This window comes from Urocampus carinirostris, chromosome 13 (assembly GCF_059441175.1).
Source record: "Urocampus carinirostris isolate Australia breed hairy pipefish chromosome 13, RoL_Ucar_1.0, whole genome shotgun sequence".
NCBI lineage: Eukaryota > Metazoa > Chordata > Actinopteri > Syngnathiformes > Syngnathidae > Urocampus > Urocampus carinirostris.
Genome location: NC_142361.1, coordinates 32396048 through 32410994, shown reverse-complemented (window position 1 = coordinate 32410994; position 14947 = coordinate 32396048). Strand labels below are relative to the sequence as shown.

At 41.9% G+C, this 14947-nt stretch overlaps 1 protein-coding gene across 1 annotated transcript in view; it reads right to left on the bottom strand.

Moving 5' to 3' along the window:
* Nucleotides 1-14947, bottom strand: part of slc18a2 (solute carrier family 18 member 2) — a 35099-nt gene that overhangs the window by 11934 nt on the left and 8218 nt on the right. Inside the window, exons 4-10 of the mRNA XM_088351832.1 lie at nt 4264-4322; nt 4071-4154; nt 2230-2322; nt 1439-1528; nt 1303-1346; nt 1139-1199; nt 963-1058 (exon numbers count right to left, since the gene is read on the bottom strand). Of these exons, the coding sequence (XP_088207958.1) occupies nt 963-1058; nt 1139-1199; nt 1303-1346; nt 1439-1528; nt 2230-2322; nt 4071-4154; nt 4264-4322 (527 nt within the window). The remainder of the gene's footprint in view (nt 1-962; nt 1059-1138; nt 1200-1302; nt 1347-1438; nt 1529-2229; nt 2323-4070; nt 4155-4263; nt 4323-14947) is intronic.

Sequence of the window (14947 nt, the reverse complement as noted above, 5' to 3'; positions counted from 1 at the left end):
CGCGCAGCTACGATACCTCACATTTGTTTATAATTACAAAATTGTCATGATGACTGATTAATTTCACCTGTGCCCGCTCGTTTGGCGCCAGCCGCTGCTGGCTTCTTGATTGGTTCCCCGTCCTACTTAAGCTCAGTCCTTTCACTCGCCTTGTGTCAGTCTGTCAGCGAACCTCTGTTTTCACAAGGCAAGCATTTTTGACTCTGACTCCCGTCTGTCCCGTTTTTCACCCGTTTTCCACCCGTCTGTTCCTGATTTCCCCGTTTGTCTCCGGCTACGACCCTGTCCCTATTCAAACCCATTCCTTTCTGTCACTTGTTGCCAGTCCGTCTGCAAACCTCAATTAATGCCAGGAAAGCTTTTCGACCCTGACTCCAACCTGTTTTTTGCTTCTGTCTGTTCCCCGGCTTCAACCCGTTTTTGATCCTGACCACGTCTACTCTCCTCTCCTGGCTTACGACTCGTTTCCGACCCCGACCACGTTTTTGCTCTTCACCTGTTGTCAGTCCGTCTGCAAACCTCAGTTAATGCTAGGCAAGCTTTTTGACCCTGACTCCAACCTGTTTTTTGCTCCTGTCTGTTCCCCGGCTTCAACCCGTTTTTGATCCTGACCACGTCTACTCTCCTCTCCTGGCTCACGACTAGTTTCGGACCCCGACCACGTTCTTGCTCTCCTGTCCTGGCTACTGACCCGTTTTTCCGTTCCCGACACCGCCATCGCTCGCCACGGAAGTCCCACTTCCGCGTTCAGAGCGACCTGCTTCCCGCGCCCAGCGTTCACTGGATCGTGGGTGCAACCCTTTCCTTTCTTCCAATAAAACTGAGAGAAACGTAACGCAAGTGGGTTCTGTCTCCGTTCTGGTCCTGACATTCTGACCGACCAGTCATAAATCGGGTGTTACTTGTGAAGGGATTAGGCCTAACTGTTCAGTTTTTAAAGAGTATTTGTTTCTTATCAATACCTAGCTGCCATTTCCTGGCACACATAGTCTCCATCATCCAAATTGGCAGGGTTGGCTCCAGCATGGCAATGGCCATATTGCCAAAACAAATAGCACCTATGAAAATAAATCATGGGTTAATAACCCATTTTGATTCTGATGGACTTAATGTACAATTATTTCGATTGAAATCTCACCTGCTGCTATAACAATGTACGGATCTCTCATGAGGGTCAACAGCGGTGTCCCCTTCTGACTCTGTTCAACACAATAATCCACTCATTGAAATATAAACCTTTGCATGATCAAGAACATTTTCCCATTTCATTTGAAAAAAAATAATGAGTTATAATCTACTCACCTCTGGTTCTACTTTCGTAGGCCGGAGTATAAAAAGCTGTAAAGCTGTCCGAAACATTGAGTTTATGACAATTCACGTTCCCGTTACTAAGTGCAAAGAGAGAATTAACTATTCAACTTTTGCAAACGGTGCTTACCTCCATCAAAGAGCGCCAGAAAAGCCAGGACAAGAAAAGGGGCGGTCTTTCCGACAAACTCGTACATGACGCTGCCAAACGGCGGTCCGACTGCAAACGGAATTCAACTAGATTCAACCACGTGCGCAGAATGCTTTCGCTATCGTTTTAGTCGAATGATAGTGCCAAGAATTATTTTTTCCATGACTGGTGTAAAGAAAGAAGACGAGCCTTATTGTCTTTCTTGGTTATAACAAACATTGAAGTGGATATGCACAATCACTATTGACATTTTGACCTGCCCCAAATGATTGCATACTGAAATTATATACTATTTTACACACTGTTTTATTCCACTTATACTCAAAAATACTTGTTCTAAAATCTGACTTCAGTGTTTGAGGGCAAACTCTGAGAGAAGGATGTCGTAAAACGCCTGTGCTGTGGAATGGTTTCTGTTTGTGCAGATAACAATGATTTGTCACTTCCTGGGGGGGTTAGAATGTGCGATGCCTATCAACCTTCTCCCAAAGCTTCTAAGGACGATTGGGAGAATTGCATCAACACGGCGCGGACCAATCAGCCAGAGGCTTGATCATGGGGCGTGGACATTTGATCGCCACGATTGCAAGAAAGAAAGATCCGATGTGTTTAACTCTTTGATTAGGCTAAATAAATCAATATGTGGACTATACTCGGCTCAATAACTTCTCCGGGTTCTGGACATGCTCCACCTGTAAGGGTTTGGACAAGACACGTGAAGTGTCTTCGGAGTCAGATTATAGTTTAGAAATGTTAAAACCTTACAATACCTAAAACTCCCATCGCCAGACCACCAAGGGCAATCCCGATGGCGCGACCCCTCTCCTCATCATCCGTGTACACACTTGCAAGCATTCCCATCCCTGGAAATATATACAAATACATTAAATGGGCATATTGGACGATCCTGTCTGTAAAGAAGGAACATAGACAAGTTATAAGGATGCGGATCAATGGATTTACAGGTTAGTGAACATTCCAGTGAAATAAATTTCTAAATATGACTTACCGTAAATTCCGGACTATAAGCCGCTACTTTTTTCCCAAATGTTCAGCCCTGCGGCTTATTCAGTGAAGGGGCCAATTTATGTCATTTTTCTAACGCCCACCAGCGGCGTTGGAGTATAAAAGGTAAGATTAAGAACAGTAGAATATGTGCGCCAAGAAAGACTGCAACCTCTAAGTTTATGCATACATTGTCTGTAAAGGAAAGGTACGTTCCGATAATGAGGGAGACGCCCTTGATGGCTATAGTTATGAGGAGGAAGTTGAGGACGATCTACCGTGAATTTCACAATTACGGGATGCTTTCTTTTGACAGACACGTTTGATCCATTGCGAGCGTGATCCTACTAGCGTGTTGGTACCTTTCAAAGGAACGGTTTGGGATGAAAGTTATTTATTATTATTATTAAAGCTTTGAAAACTCTCTCGGTGTACTGTCTTTCTTCGTAAATATGTGTGACCATGTATAATATGTATTTGCAACTGTATATTTTTGTAATGTATTTATTTTAGAGATTTATTTTGTTAAGTGTTCTACGGACGAATCAAAAAGAATTGGCGGAGCAAACGCGGGCTAATGGGAAGTGGGGTAAAGCTGAGTTTACCGGTAGATCTGTCTGTTGTCGCAGCAGACAATAGTGGATATATATTTTTCCCCACCCTTAACTTTGGAAATAAACATTGTTCCCTTGGATTACTTTCAACGGGACCCAGACTTTACAAGTCTGCATCATACGTTAATTACGTGTTCATTTTCCATTCATGATGCCGATTGTGGTTCTAAGATTGTCTAATAATTATTTAGTTACACTCATGGAACTTACTGCCTGGTCTAGGTTAAACATGTGATTGTGTCACAAATTTTAATGTGTGTGCACGCGGCTTGTACAGAGGTGCGGCTTGTGTAAGTACAAAAGTGGCAAATCACTTAAAAACTGGCGGGTGCGGCTTATAATTAGGTGCGCTCTATAGTCCGGATTTTACGGTATTTAGAGAAAGGGAAGGTGTCAGGACCAGAACGGAGACATGACCCTCTTGCGTTGCTTTATTGGAAGAAAGAGAAAGGGTTGCGCCCACGATCCAGGGATTGCTGGTCGCTCTAAACGCGGAATTGGATCTTCCGTGGCGAGCGATGGCGGTATAGAGAACGGTAAAAACGGGTCAGAAGCCGGGACAGGCGAGGGTCGGAAGCGAGTCGTGAGCCAGGAAAGGAGAGTAGACGTGGTCGGGGACAAAAAGAGGTCGAAAGCCGGGACGGGAGAGTAGACGTGGTCAGGATCAAAAACGGGTCGAAGCCGGGGGACAGACGGGAGCGAAAAACAGGTGGGAGTCAGGGTCGAAAAAGGCTTGCCAAGGGTTAACTGAGATTCGCAGACGGACTGACAAAAGGGGACAGATAGGAGTGGGTAAAAATAGGGACAGGGAGCCAATCTACTGGTCAATCAACTTTTCAATTATGTGGCCATGAGAAATTGAGAATACTATATTCATTTTCGAAGATTAAACTACTATGGTAAAGGGCCATTACCCAACATCGAGCAAAATATCGCAAATACATAAATAGATGACTGAAAATGAGAAGCAGACGACATAAATAAGTAGCTACCTGCAACGGAGGAGCAGGAAGAGCCAACGCCTTGAAGGGATCTGGCCAGAAACAGCAGAGCGTAGCTCGATGAGAAGGCGAACACTTCACGACAATAAGAATAAAATGAATATGGGAAAGGACTTATCAGGCACCAATCAGGAACGTTATTGTCTCGGGATAATGAAAGTAAGACGTGCGTGGTGGGACTTACTAATTGTAGAGAGGAACATGATACAGAAGCCAATGAAAATGGGGAGCTGGTATCCGATCCTAGAGAGCAAGAGAAAAGTAGTTTTAATACCTTAGATAATATAAACAACACAAAACTATAATTCAGATTCAGATTCAGATCTACTTTATTGTCATTCTAGTACACGTGTATACAGAACGAAATGTCGATGCATCTGACCCCCACAGTTTCCTTGAATGTACAGATATAAATAAAGTTGTATTGTATTTTGGCTACGTATAGTATTTTACCATAGTGCCGATAGTGCAAGAAGAGTAGCTAACCAGATGTGCAAAATGGGCAGTCAGGTTAACAAGTCAGTCATTAACACTGTAACAATAACGCTGTAATTACCATAGTGCAGAGAGCAATGTGCAATGAGTGGCAAGCTATAAAAAACTGCCAGTAGTGCAAAAAGTCAGATTAGCAGCCGTTTAGATTTAAGTTAACTATATGTTAGATTGACCATTTAACAGTCTAATGGCCAGGGGGACTAGACTATTGCGGAGCCTGGTGGTCCTGCACCGCACACTGCAGAACCTCTTCCCAGAGGCTAGCAGAGTGAACAGTCCATGATGGGGGTGAGAGGGGTCCCCGGTAATGTTCTTAGCATGGGATAGGCAGCGCTTCTGGCCAATGTCCTGAATGGAGGGAAGTGTAGTCCCGATTATTTTCTCTGCTGTCCTCGTTACCCTCCTCACACTACCCCAGTCGGTAGCGCTGCAGCCTCCACACCACACAGAGATACAGCTGGTCAGGATACTCTCTATGGTGCCCCTGTAGAATGTGATGAGGGAGGGTGGGGGCAGGTGGGCTCTCCTCATCCTCCGCAGGAAGTACAGGCGCTGCTGTGCCCTCTTAACCAGTGATGCAGTGTTCACGGACCAGGTGAGTTTGTTAGTAATGTGCACCCCTAGGAACTTGATACTGCTGACAACCTCCACAGCCTTGTTGTTGATGCAAAGTGGGGCATGGTTGGGCTGGTTTTTCCTAAAGTCGACAATGATCTCTTTAGTTTTGTCAACATTCAGGACCAGGCTGTTGTCCCTGCACCAGCCCACCAACTGCTCCACCTCCTCTCTGTAGGCTAGGTCGTTGTCATCCCTGATGAGGCCCACCACTGTTGTGTCGTCAGCATACTTCACGATGTGGTTTGTGGCGGACCTAGGGACGCAGTCGTGTGTCATCAAGGTGAACAGCAAGGGGCTTAGGACGCAGCCTTGGGGGGAGCCCGTGCTGAGGTAGATGACATCTGAACTGTTCTGACCTATCCGCACTGATTGGGGTCTGTCACAGAGGAAGTCCAGCAGCCAGTTCCGCAGGGGGGTGTTGAAACCTCATTTTGCCTACCAGATGTTGTGGGATGATGGTGTTGAATGCTGAACTGAAGTCCAGGAACAGCATCCGCACATGGGTGTTCTTCTCCTCTAGATGTGTCAGGCTCAGGTGAAGCGCAGAGGAGATGGCATCCCTGGTGGAGCGGTTTGTCCTGTAGGCAAACTGAAAGGGGTCGAATGAGGAGGGGAGACTGGAGGTGATGTGCTCTTTAACCAGTCTCTCAAAGCACTTCATTATGATAGGAGTCAGTGCAACGGGCCGGTAATCGTTGAGTGATAAGATCTGGGGTTTCTTTGGCACTGGGATGATGTTGGCAAATTTGAAGCATGATGGTACTTTGGCTTGGTCTAGCGAGGTGTTGAAAATGTCTGTTAGTACACAAGCCAGCTTCACAAACTAAATTTAACCACAATAAAACTTCACTTGAAATAAAGATACTGTCAGGACCCAGTCATGGAGACAGGACCCAGTCGCGTAACGTTTCTCACAGTTTTATTGGGAAGAAGGGAAAGGAGCGCACACACGATCTGGAGATCGCTGGTCGCGGGGAGTAGGTTGCTCAGATGCGGAAGTGAGACTTCCGTGGCGAGCGATGGCGGTGTCGGGAACGGAAAAAAACGGGTCAGTAGCCGGGGTGGAAGAGCAAAAACGTGGTCGATATCAGAAAATGGGTCGTTATTCGGGACGTGAGAACAGACGTGGTCGAGATCAAAACGGGTCGTAATTCGGGACGTGAGAACGGACGTGGTCGAGATTAAACAGATCGTAGCGGGAGAAAAACAAGAGCTAAAACACAGGACAGGCGAAAGAGGGCTTGCCGTGTAAAAACATAGATTCGCAGACAGACCGACAAAAGGAGACTGACAGGACAGTGTTTATATACCGACAGGGAGCCAATCCATCAACAAGCTGCACCTGGCGCCACACGGGCGGGGCTAATTGGGCCCCATGGCAACCGTGACACACAGGCGGGGCCAATTGGGTGCCATGGCAACCGTGACAGATACAAATTGTTGTTGTTTTTTTCAAATCCAATCTTCAAATTAGAGACCTATACTATATGTATTCATTTTTAAAAAGGATTTAAAATGATCCATGAACTAAATTCAGATTCATACAAAAGATTTCATATAATCTAAAAGTGGATCAAGTCGATTAAGTGATTTTCAAAACTAATAAGTGTGAGGGAAAACGGATTAAAAATGGATATATATATATAAAATGTCTCATATAAATAACTCCACTCCATAATAATAAAAAAACGATTATTATTTGGCATAAGTGAGAACCGATACCAGGTTTCAGTATCCTTTTTGTTGCCAGCCTTTTTAAAGATATCGAAACTACTTCTGACCAAAACTAGTATCAGTTGTCTCTTAGTAGCCATTTAACGATCAAAATAACTTTTTTATAAGAGAGAAGGTAATTTTATGTACTAATGGTACAATATTTCAGTATATGTTATTATAATTATTGTTATCATTCTTCTTATTATTAGTAAAATTATAATGAATTGAATATACTGCATTTGTTATCACTTTCATTATTATCATGGCTATATTAATTATTTCAATTTGTAAAAATAAGAATTATAATTATAATGATATTAACAATAATGCTCCTAATAATACATATGTCAGAATCTGGCATTCCATTTCCACACTTGAGGAAGCCAAATCTGGGAGGAGTGGCTGAAGAGCGCCCACCTGTGTCTTACCTGCTCCTTTATATTGATTGGACGTTGTTGGTTCGTTGCCATTGTCGCATCAGGTTTGTTTCTCATTTCTTGTTTTATCGACTCTGTCTGTCTCTGTCTCTCTATATATATCACTGTCTCTCTCTGTCTCTATCTTTCACTGTCTCTGTCTGTCTCTGTCTGTCTCTGTCTTTCACTGTCTCTGTCTGTCTCTATCTTTCACTGTCTCTGTCTCTCTCTTTCTGTCTCTATCTTTAACTTTCTCTGTCTCCCTCTGTCTCTCGGTCTCTCTATATCTCTTACTTTCTCTGTCTGTCTCTATCCCTCACTATCTCTGTCTCTCTTTGTCTTCCTCCATCTGTCTCTGTCTTTCACTGTCTCTGTTGGTCTCTCTCTGTCTTTTTCTGTCCTTATCTTTCACTATCTCTGTCTCTCTCCATCTGTCACTCTCTCTGTCCCTCTCTGTCTCCATCTCTCACTGCCTTTGTCTCTCTCTATCCCTCACTATCCGTCTCTGTCTCTCTCTCTGTCCCTCTGCATCTTTCTCTGTCTCTTTTTATCTTGGTATCTCTCTATCTCTCACTGTCTCTGTATGTCTCTATCTCTCTCTATATGTCTCTGTCCCTCTCCATCTCTCTGTCCCTGTCTGTCTCTCTCTATCTCTCACTGTCTCTGTCTCTCTTTGTTTTTCTCCATTTGTCACTGTCTCTGTCTGTCTCTATCTTTCACTGTCTCTGTCGGTCTCTCTCTGTCTCTTTCTGTCCATACCTCTCACTATCTCTGTCTCTCTCCATCTGGCACTCTCTCTGTCCCTCTCCGTCTCCATATCTCACTGCCTCTGTCTCTCTTTGTCTCTCTCTATCTCTCACTGTCTCTGTATGTCTCTATCTCTCTCTATCTGTCTCTGTCCCTCTCCATCTCTCTGTCCCTGTCTATCTCTCTCTATCTCTCACTGTCTCTGTCTCTCTTTGTTTTTCTCCATTTGTCACTGTCTCTGTCTGTCTCTGTCTCTCTCTATCTTTCACTGTCTCTGTTGGTCTCTCTCTGTCTCTTTCTGTCCATACCTCTCACAATCTCTGTCTCTCTCCATCTGGCACTCTCTCTGTCCCTCTCCGTCTCCATCTTTCACTGCCTCTGTCTCTCTTTGTCTCTCTCTATCTCTCACTGTCTCTGTATGTCTTTATCTCTAACTATTTGTCTCTGTCTCTCTTTGTCCCTCTCCATCTCTCTATGTCTCTCTCTCTCTCTCTAATTAAAACATATATATATATATATATATATATATATATATATATATATATATATATATATATATATATATATATATATATATATATATATATATATATATATATATATGTGTGTGTATTCTGATGAAATATAAACCTTTTTAAAGCATAGCTACACTCTCAAAGCGTTTATATTCCTGGTACATAGCATTTTCTTTTTCGACAACTTGCTCGATTTGGCCTGCTGTCCTTGGTCATGTGTGAAGGTGACTATGCACAGGTAATAGCGGCGTTCTTGGTGTCACTTACACCCATTCTGAGGGTGCCGCTGAGACACTAAATACTACCTTGCAGGAGCATGCCAATAACTTTAGCGTACTCACAAAAACACAATCGCTAGTTGGATGTGTTTAAAAAAACGGGTTGTGATCATTCTTCCGGGATTTGTACAAATCTAAATTTGGGCTTTCCATGTTTCTTCATGACTCTTGCACATTCAAGCCACTAGAGTTGTCCCACCCATTGTGTAGCAGCCCATGCGTAAAAACAAGGGATTTACCCAAACATAATGCGATTTAAATGCGTATAATCAGGAATTCTGCTCTGTTTGACATGATTCAAGAAACATTTTTCACATTTTCAGATCCCAGATACGAATAAAAACACACTACATCACTGCTCAGAGTACATACTGGGCGTGGGATTCGATTAGACCCCCTTTTTTTTTGAAACTGTGGTTCTCAGAGACGGCTTGTCACTGTCAACTGTGGGCTTTGTCATACTCCATCACATGAAATTATGATTTTCTTGTCCCTTTGTTCACATTTTGCAGTATTCTGGTTTGAAAAAGTGTTCTACCAAAAAAATAAAACAATCGCCATCATCTTTTATACAATCGGTGCTGAGCAACTTTCTGGAATATAGTCACTTTTTAATAAATTTTATAGAATAAAGTATCTATCTATCTAACTATCTATCCATCCATCCATCCATCCATCCATCCATCTATCTATCTATCTATCTATCTATCTATCTATCTATCTATCTATCTATCTATCTCTCTCTCTCTCTCTCTCTCTCTCTCTCTCTCTCTCTCTCTCTCTCTCTCTCTCTCTCTCTCTCTCTCTCTCTCTCTCTCTCTCTCTCTCTCTCTCTCTCTCTCTCTCTCTCTCTCTCTCTCTCTATCTATCTATCTCTCTCTATATCTATATCTATATCTATATCTATATCTATCTATCTCTCTCTCTCTCTCTCTCTCTCTCTCTCTCTCGCTCTATCTATCTATCTATCTATCTATCTATCTATCTATCTATCTAGAATAGAAACACATTGCTTGGTACATGGTTGGTTGGTTGGATACCTTATATTCCTGTGGTGTGCCTTGGGCAAAACAGCCTGGTGGCACCCATCTTTCTCAAGACCAACATAAAAACACAACACAATCATCAGTAATTGATAACAACGCTAAGCTATGTTATTTTTTTAATACTATAGTGAGGCTTCAGTATTCAATGACTATATTCAAACAAATCGGTGTTCAATACGAAAATTTGAGTCATTTTTGCTGCGTTGTTTGAACAAAAACACCAGAACTCGAACAAACCTGAACACAGTGAAACGTGTGGGCAAACGAGACGTTCTTGGCCACTCCTCAAGTTAAGTCATGTTTAGTCACAAGGAGTCTTAAAGGGCTGCACAGATCACAGACTATTAGAGGCCACAGGCTATTGTTACACCATCCCCTGATCTGAAACCTACATTAAGGCAAGGAAAAACTCAAAAACTTTAGCATGAGGGAATTCGAGTCAAGTCAAGTTGTGCTTATTTGTGACACCCTTTATCACAAGGAGTCTCAAAGGGCTGCACAGACCACAGACCATTGCAGACTACAGACTATTAATACACCATCCCCTGATCTAAAACCTACATGAGGACAAGGAAAAACTCAAAAACCTCAACATGAGGACAGTCAAGTCAAGTCATGTTTAATTGTGACGCCCTTAATCCCAAGGAGTCTGAAACGGCTGCGCAGACTACATACTATTACAGACTACAGACTATTGTTACACAATCCCCTGATCTGAAACCTACACGAGTGCAAGGAAAAACTCAAAAACCTTAGCATGAGGAAATTCAAGTCAAGTCAAGTCATGCTTATTTGTACAGCCCTTTATCACAAGGAGTCTCAAAGGGCTGCACAGACCACAGACTATTGCAAACTACAGACTATTATTACACCATCCCCTGAACTAAAACCTACACGAGAGCAAGGAAAAACTCAAAAACCTTAGCATGAGGAAATTCAAGTCAAGTCAAGTCATGCTTATTTGTATAGCCCTTGATCACAAGGAGTCTCAAAGGGCTGCACAGACCACAGACTATTGCAGACTACAGACTATTATTACACCATCCCCTGATCTAAAACCTACACGAGAGCAAGGAAAAACTCAAAAACCTCAGCATGAAGAAAATTGAGAAACCTTGAGAAATAATATCGTACTCTCTGGTCTCCTGACATGCGAAGGGTACCAGGTTCGAGACCGGGTGAAAACATATTGGCCTGGAGAAGGATGGTTGTGACCCGGCTATACTTGCCCAAGACACACCACAGAAAATGGTGGCCCTACTGCCCTAGTGGTTAAAGGATCCAACAACCAACAAACATAACCATATATTCCTGTAAATACATCATATTATATCCCCATATCATTTGATTTGATGCCCCCTGAGACACATCGGTTATTACAATTTATAACCTTAAAACGGGTCACTGGAGACCCTAACAGAGCACAAGGGTTATGAGCAAGGTAGCAAAGGATTACATCATATACTATGGTAAATACTGTTGTATTCTAATTCAAATATTCCTCCATAAAATATTTTACACACTAACTAGCAGTTAGCCTCTTTTTATAGCATGCCTGACGCCCAGTGTTCTCATAGTGTCGAAGCAACTTTTCCGACACAAAATTGCCATTATTACCCGATTACTTTTATTTGTAACAAAGATTTACCGCACTCCAAACTTTTCGTCAAGCAGATCCATCATTGTTGTTTTGGTTTCGCGGTTCAAGTTTTCGTCTGCACGCCGATCTCGGCCAACGAGATCTCGTTGCTTCGAGATTACGTCATTGATGTGGTGCTTGTCGTCGAGTGAAGGTGAAAATCAACACAAAATTGGTAATTTCTTGGTGTCAGTAATAAGTCGAAACATAATGCAGAAAGTGATAACGACGGCATTAATTTCAGAGGAAAAAACGGCCGAGAAATTCTTCGGAAGATCGCGGAGGCAAGGAAAACACGTGTGTTGAAGCGAACGACTCGACGAAAGAAAATAAACAAAATAATACTCCTAAGCAAGATACGGACTTTTCTGCAAAAATGGACTTAATTTTATTCCTGGTTACGCTATGAGGAGGATAATAATGGATTGGATCTTGAGAAGGCATTACAACTGTGGCGTGACATCAAACCACGAAGAATATATGAACTGAAAAATAAGTGATAACTGCTTTGTATTACCAATTAACTGTGATGATTAAAACTCCATGAATATATAGACTAATATTTCAGCAATATTTTTTTGTATAATTTACAATATTGTGAAATGAAAATCTGAAGTGATAACTGATTTGTATTACCAATAAACTGTGATGATTAAAACTGAATGAATGTATAGATTTATTTTATATATTTTTTGCCGATTTACAATTTAACCTCGATAACACTAAATTTTGGGGACCCATAGATCTCTGTTGTCGTGGTTTAGGTCCTACCTGTCAGACAGGATGCAATGTGTTAACTATGGCAATATGACCTCTAAACAATCTAATGTCCCTTGTGGTGTTCCTCAAGGCTCTGTACTTGGCCCCCTTCTTTTTAGTATTTATATGATCCCGCTTGGTGACATTATCCGCAAGTAAAATATTAGTTTCCATTGCTATGCAGATGACACTCAACTGTATGTGCCACTGGAAAAAACTGGACATTTAAGTTTTAGTAATCTGGAGGATTGCCTTACTGAGATTCAAAGATGGATGTCAAATAATTTTTTACGCCTTAACCCAGAAAAAACTGAAATGTTGATTATTGGTCCAGCTCACTGTCGTCATTTGTTTTCAAACATTACCCTGAACCTAGACAAATGTAATATCACCCATAGTGACTCGGTCAAAAATCTAGGTGTTATATTTGATCCTAATCTGTCGTTTCAGTTACATGTGAAAAATATTACTAGAATAGCTTTCTACCACCTCCGTAATATTGCGAAGATTCGTTCAATGCTGTCCCAATCAGATGCAGAGATTTTAATTCATGCGTTTATTACTTCTCGGCTTGATTACTGTAATGTATTGCTTTCTGGTCTCCCGATGTCTAGCATTAAAAGTTTGCAGCTGGTTCAGAATGCGGCAGCTAGACTTTTGACTAAGACTAAAAAGTTTGAGCATATTACACCTGTATTGGCCAACTTGCACTGGCTCCCAGTCCACTTAAGATGTGACTTTAAGGTTCTCTTATTAACATATAAATGTTTGCATGGGCTTGCACCCTCTTATCTCTCTAATTTGATTTCCCCCTATGTTCCTGCACGGAGTCTGCGCTCGGAAAATGCCGGTGTACTTGTGATTCCGAGAGCCAAGAAGTCTGCGGGCTCGAGAGCGTTCTCCATCCGGGCCCCGGTGTTGTGGAACGCCCTGCCTCTGGAGATAAGATCTGCAACCTCAACGGAAGTTTTTAAATTGAGGCTTAAGACACACTTCTATTCCAAAGCATATGATTGATGCCCACCTCGTATTCTGTTTTGTCCTGTCTTTTTCTGAGGCCTGCCTGGCTGATACGAAGGAGAAGGATGATTTGGGATGGGTCAGCGGACCGGGGTCTGACCTGCAGCATGTCAACCCCTGCATTTACCAGCTGGCGTCGTCGTTGATGTCATGCTCTTTCCGGACATTTTCAACATCTTACCTAGTGTTTACTATTCTGTGTACAGTAATGCTAATTGTAATTCACCCTGTTCAATCCTGGAAGGGGGATTACCACGTGTGAGGTCCTTTCTCAAGGTTTCTCTTTTCTCCTCACACTGAGGTTTTTGAGTTTTTCCTTGCCCGCATGCTGGTTTGCTAGTTTAAGATCAGGTAATTGTGTAATTTTGTAACTGTAATCCTGTGCAGTCCTTTGAGACATTTTTGTGATTAAGGGCTATATAAATAAATTTGACTTGACTTGACTTGTTGGGACCAGTGTTCCCTCTAAGCTGCGCGGGTGCGCAATTGCGCACTGCTCGCAAATTCTCAGCGCACAAGAAAATCTAGCCAGCGCACAAAAATCAGGGCTCAAGATTACAAATTAAGAAGCGACTTAAGTCAAAGTTACAGTCCATGAAGGTAAAAATACACGGGTTCCCCTGACGTTGTGTCCTAAATGCGGTATTTTGAAATCGAGTCGAACTAGAACGAAGTTAAGTAAAGTTAGTAGAGTTGGTCGAGAACCGGCTTCTTCGGCTCGGCTCACTAAAAGGAACCGGCTCTTTCGGGTCCTAAAGGTTGTTTTTGCTTCTTTCATCTTAACATGACCAAATATGTAAAATTATGCACAAAATGACTTCAAGGAAAGGGGGGAATACAACAAAAAAGAAAAAAATACCAAAATGAAAAAGTAGTGAAAAGCTAAGAAAAAAAGAAACAAAAGGAAGAGAATAAATTAAGGAAAAATTCAGAAAAAAAAACAGAAAAAAAGAAAAGAAAGAAACGTAGGAAAAAAGTAAATGGAGAACAAAAATAAAAAAGTAACAGCTCGGAAAAAATAAACACAATGAGATTTTTTTAAAGGAATTAAAAAAAGGAGAAAAAAAACAGAAAAAAGTAGAAAAAGTTTGTGTTGCTTTCAAATAATTTCCAATTATATCAAGTGAATCATGATGCCAACATTGTACTTCCACTAAAAATGTGATTAAGTACAGTTCTCTATCTTACAGCCGGCTCAATAAGCCCCCAAAAATGTTAATATTATGCGACAAAATATGTCAGGAAATAAAAAGAAATGGATATCTTGTGAAAGAATTGTAAGAACAAACGACGTTTGTAGGCCGTACAACCTTTGCAATCGTACATGAGTCAATTCATTCAAAAGAGAAAAATAATTTTGCATTCCCGGAAACTCAGCAAAATGTAACTTAAAGTCAAGTTTTGGACATGTTTGATAATGAATTATCTTGCCACACTTGGGATTATGGTGGCTCACTGTTGTTTCAAGCGTTGCTCACCGACTTTGTGTGAACGCTCAGACCCCTGGAAAATTACAGGGAACATTGGTTGGGACCCCTAGATTTTTGAGCATGCGAGTCGCCGGGACCCATCACTTTTCAGAGGTAAAATGAACACTGCTGACGCCTTTGATGGCAGAA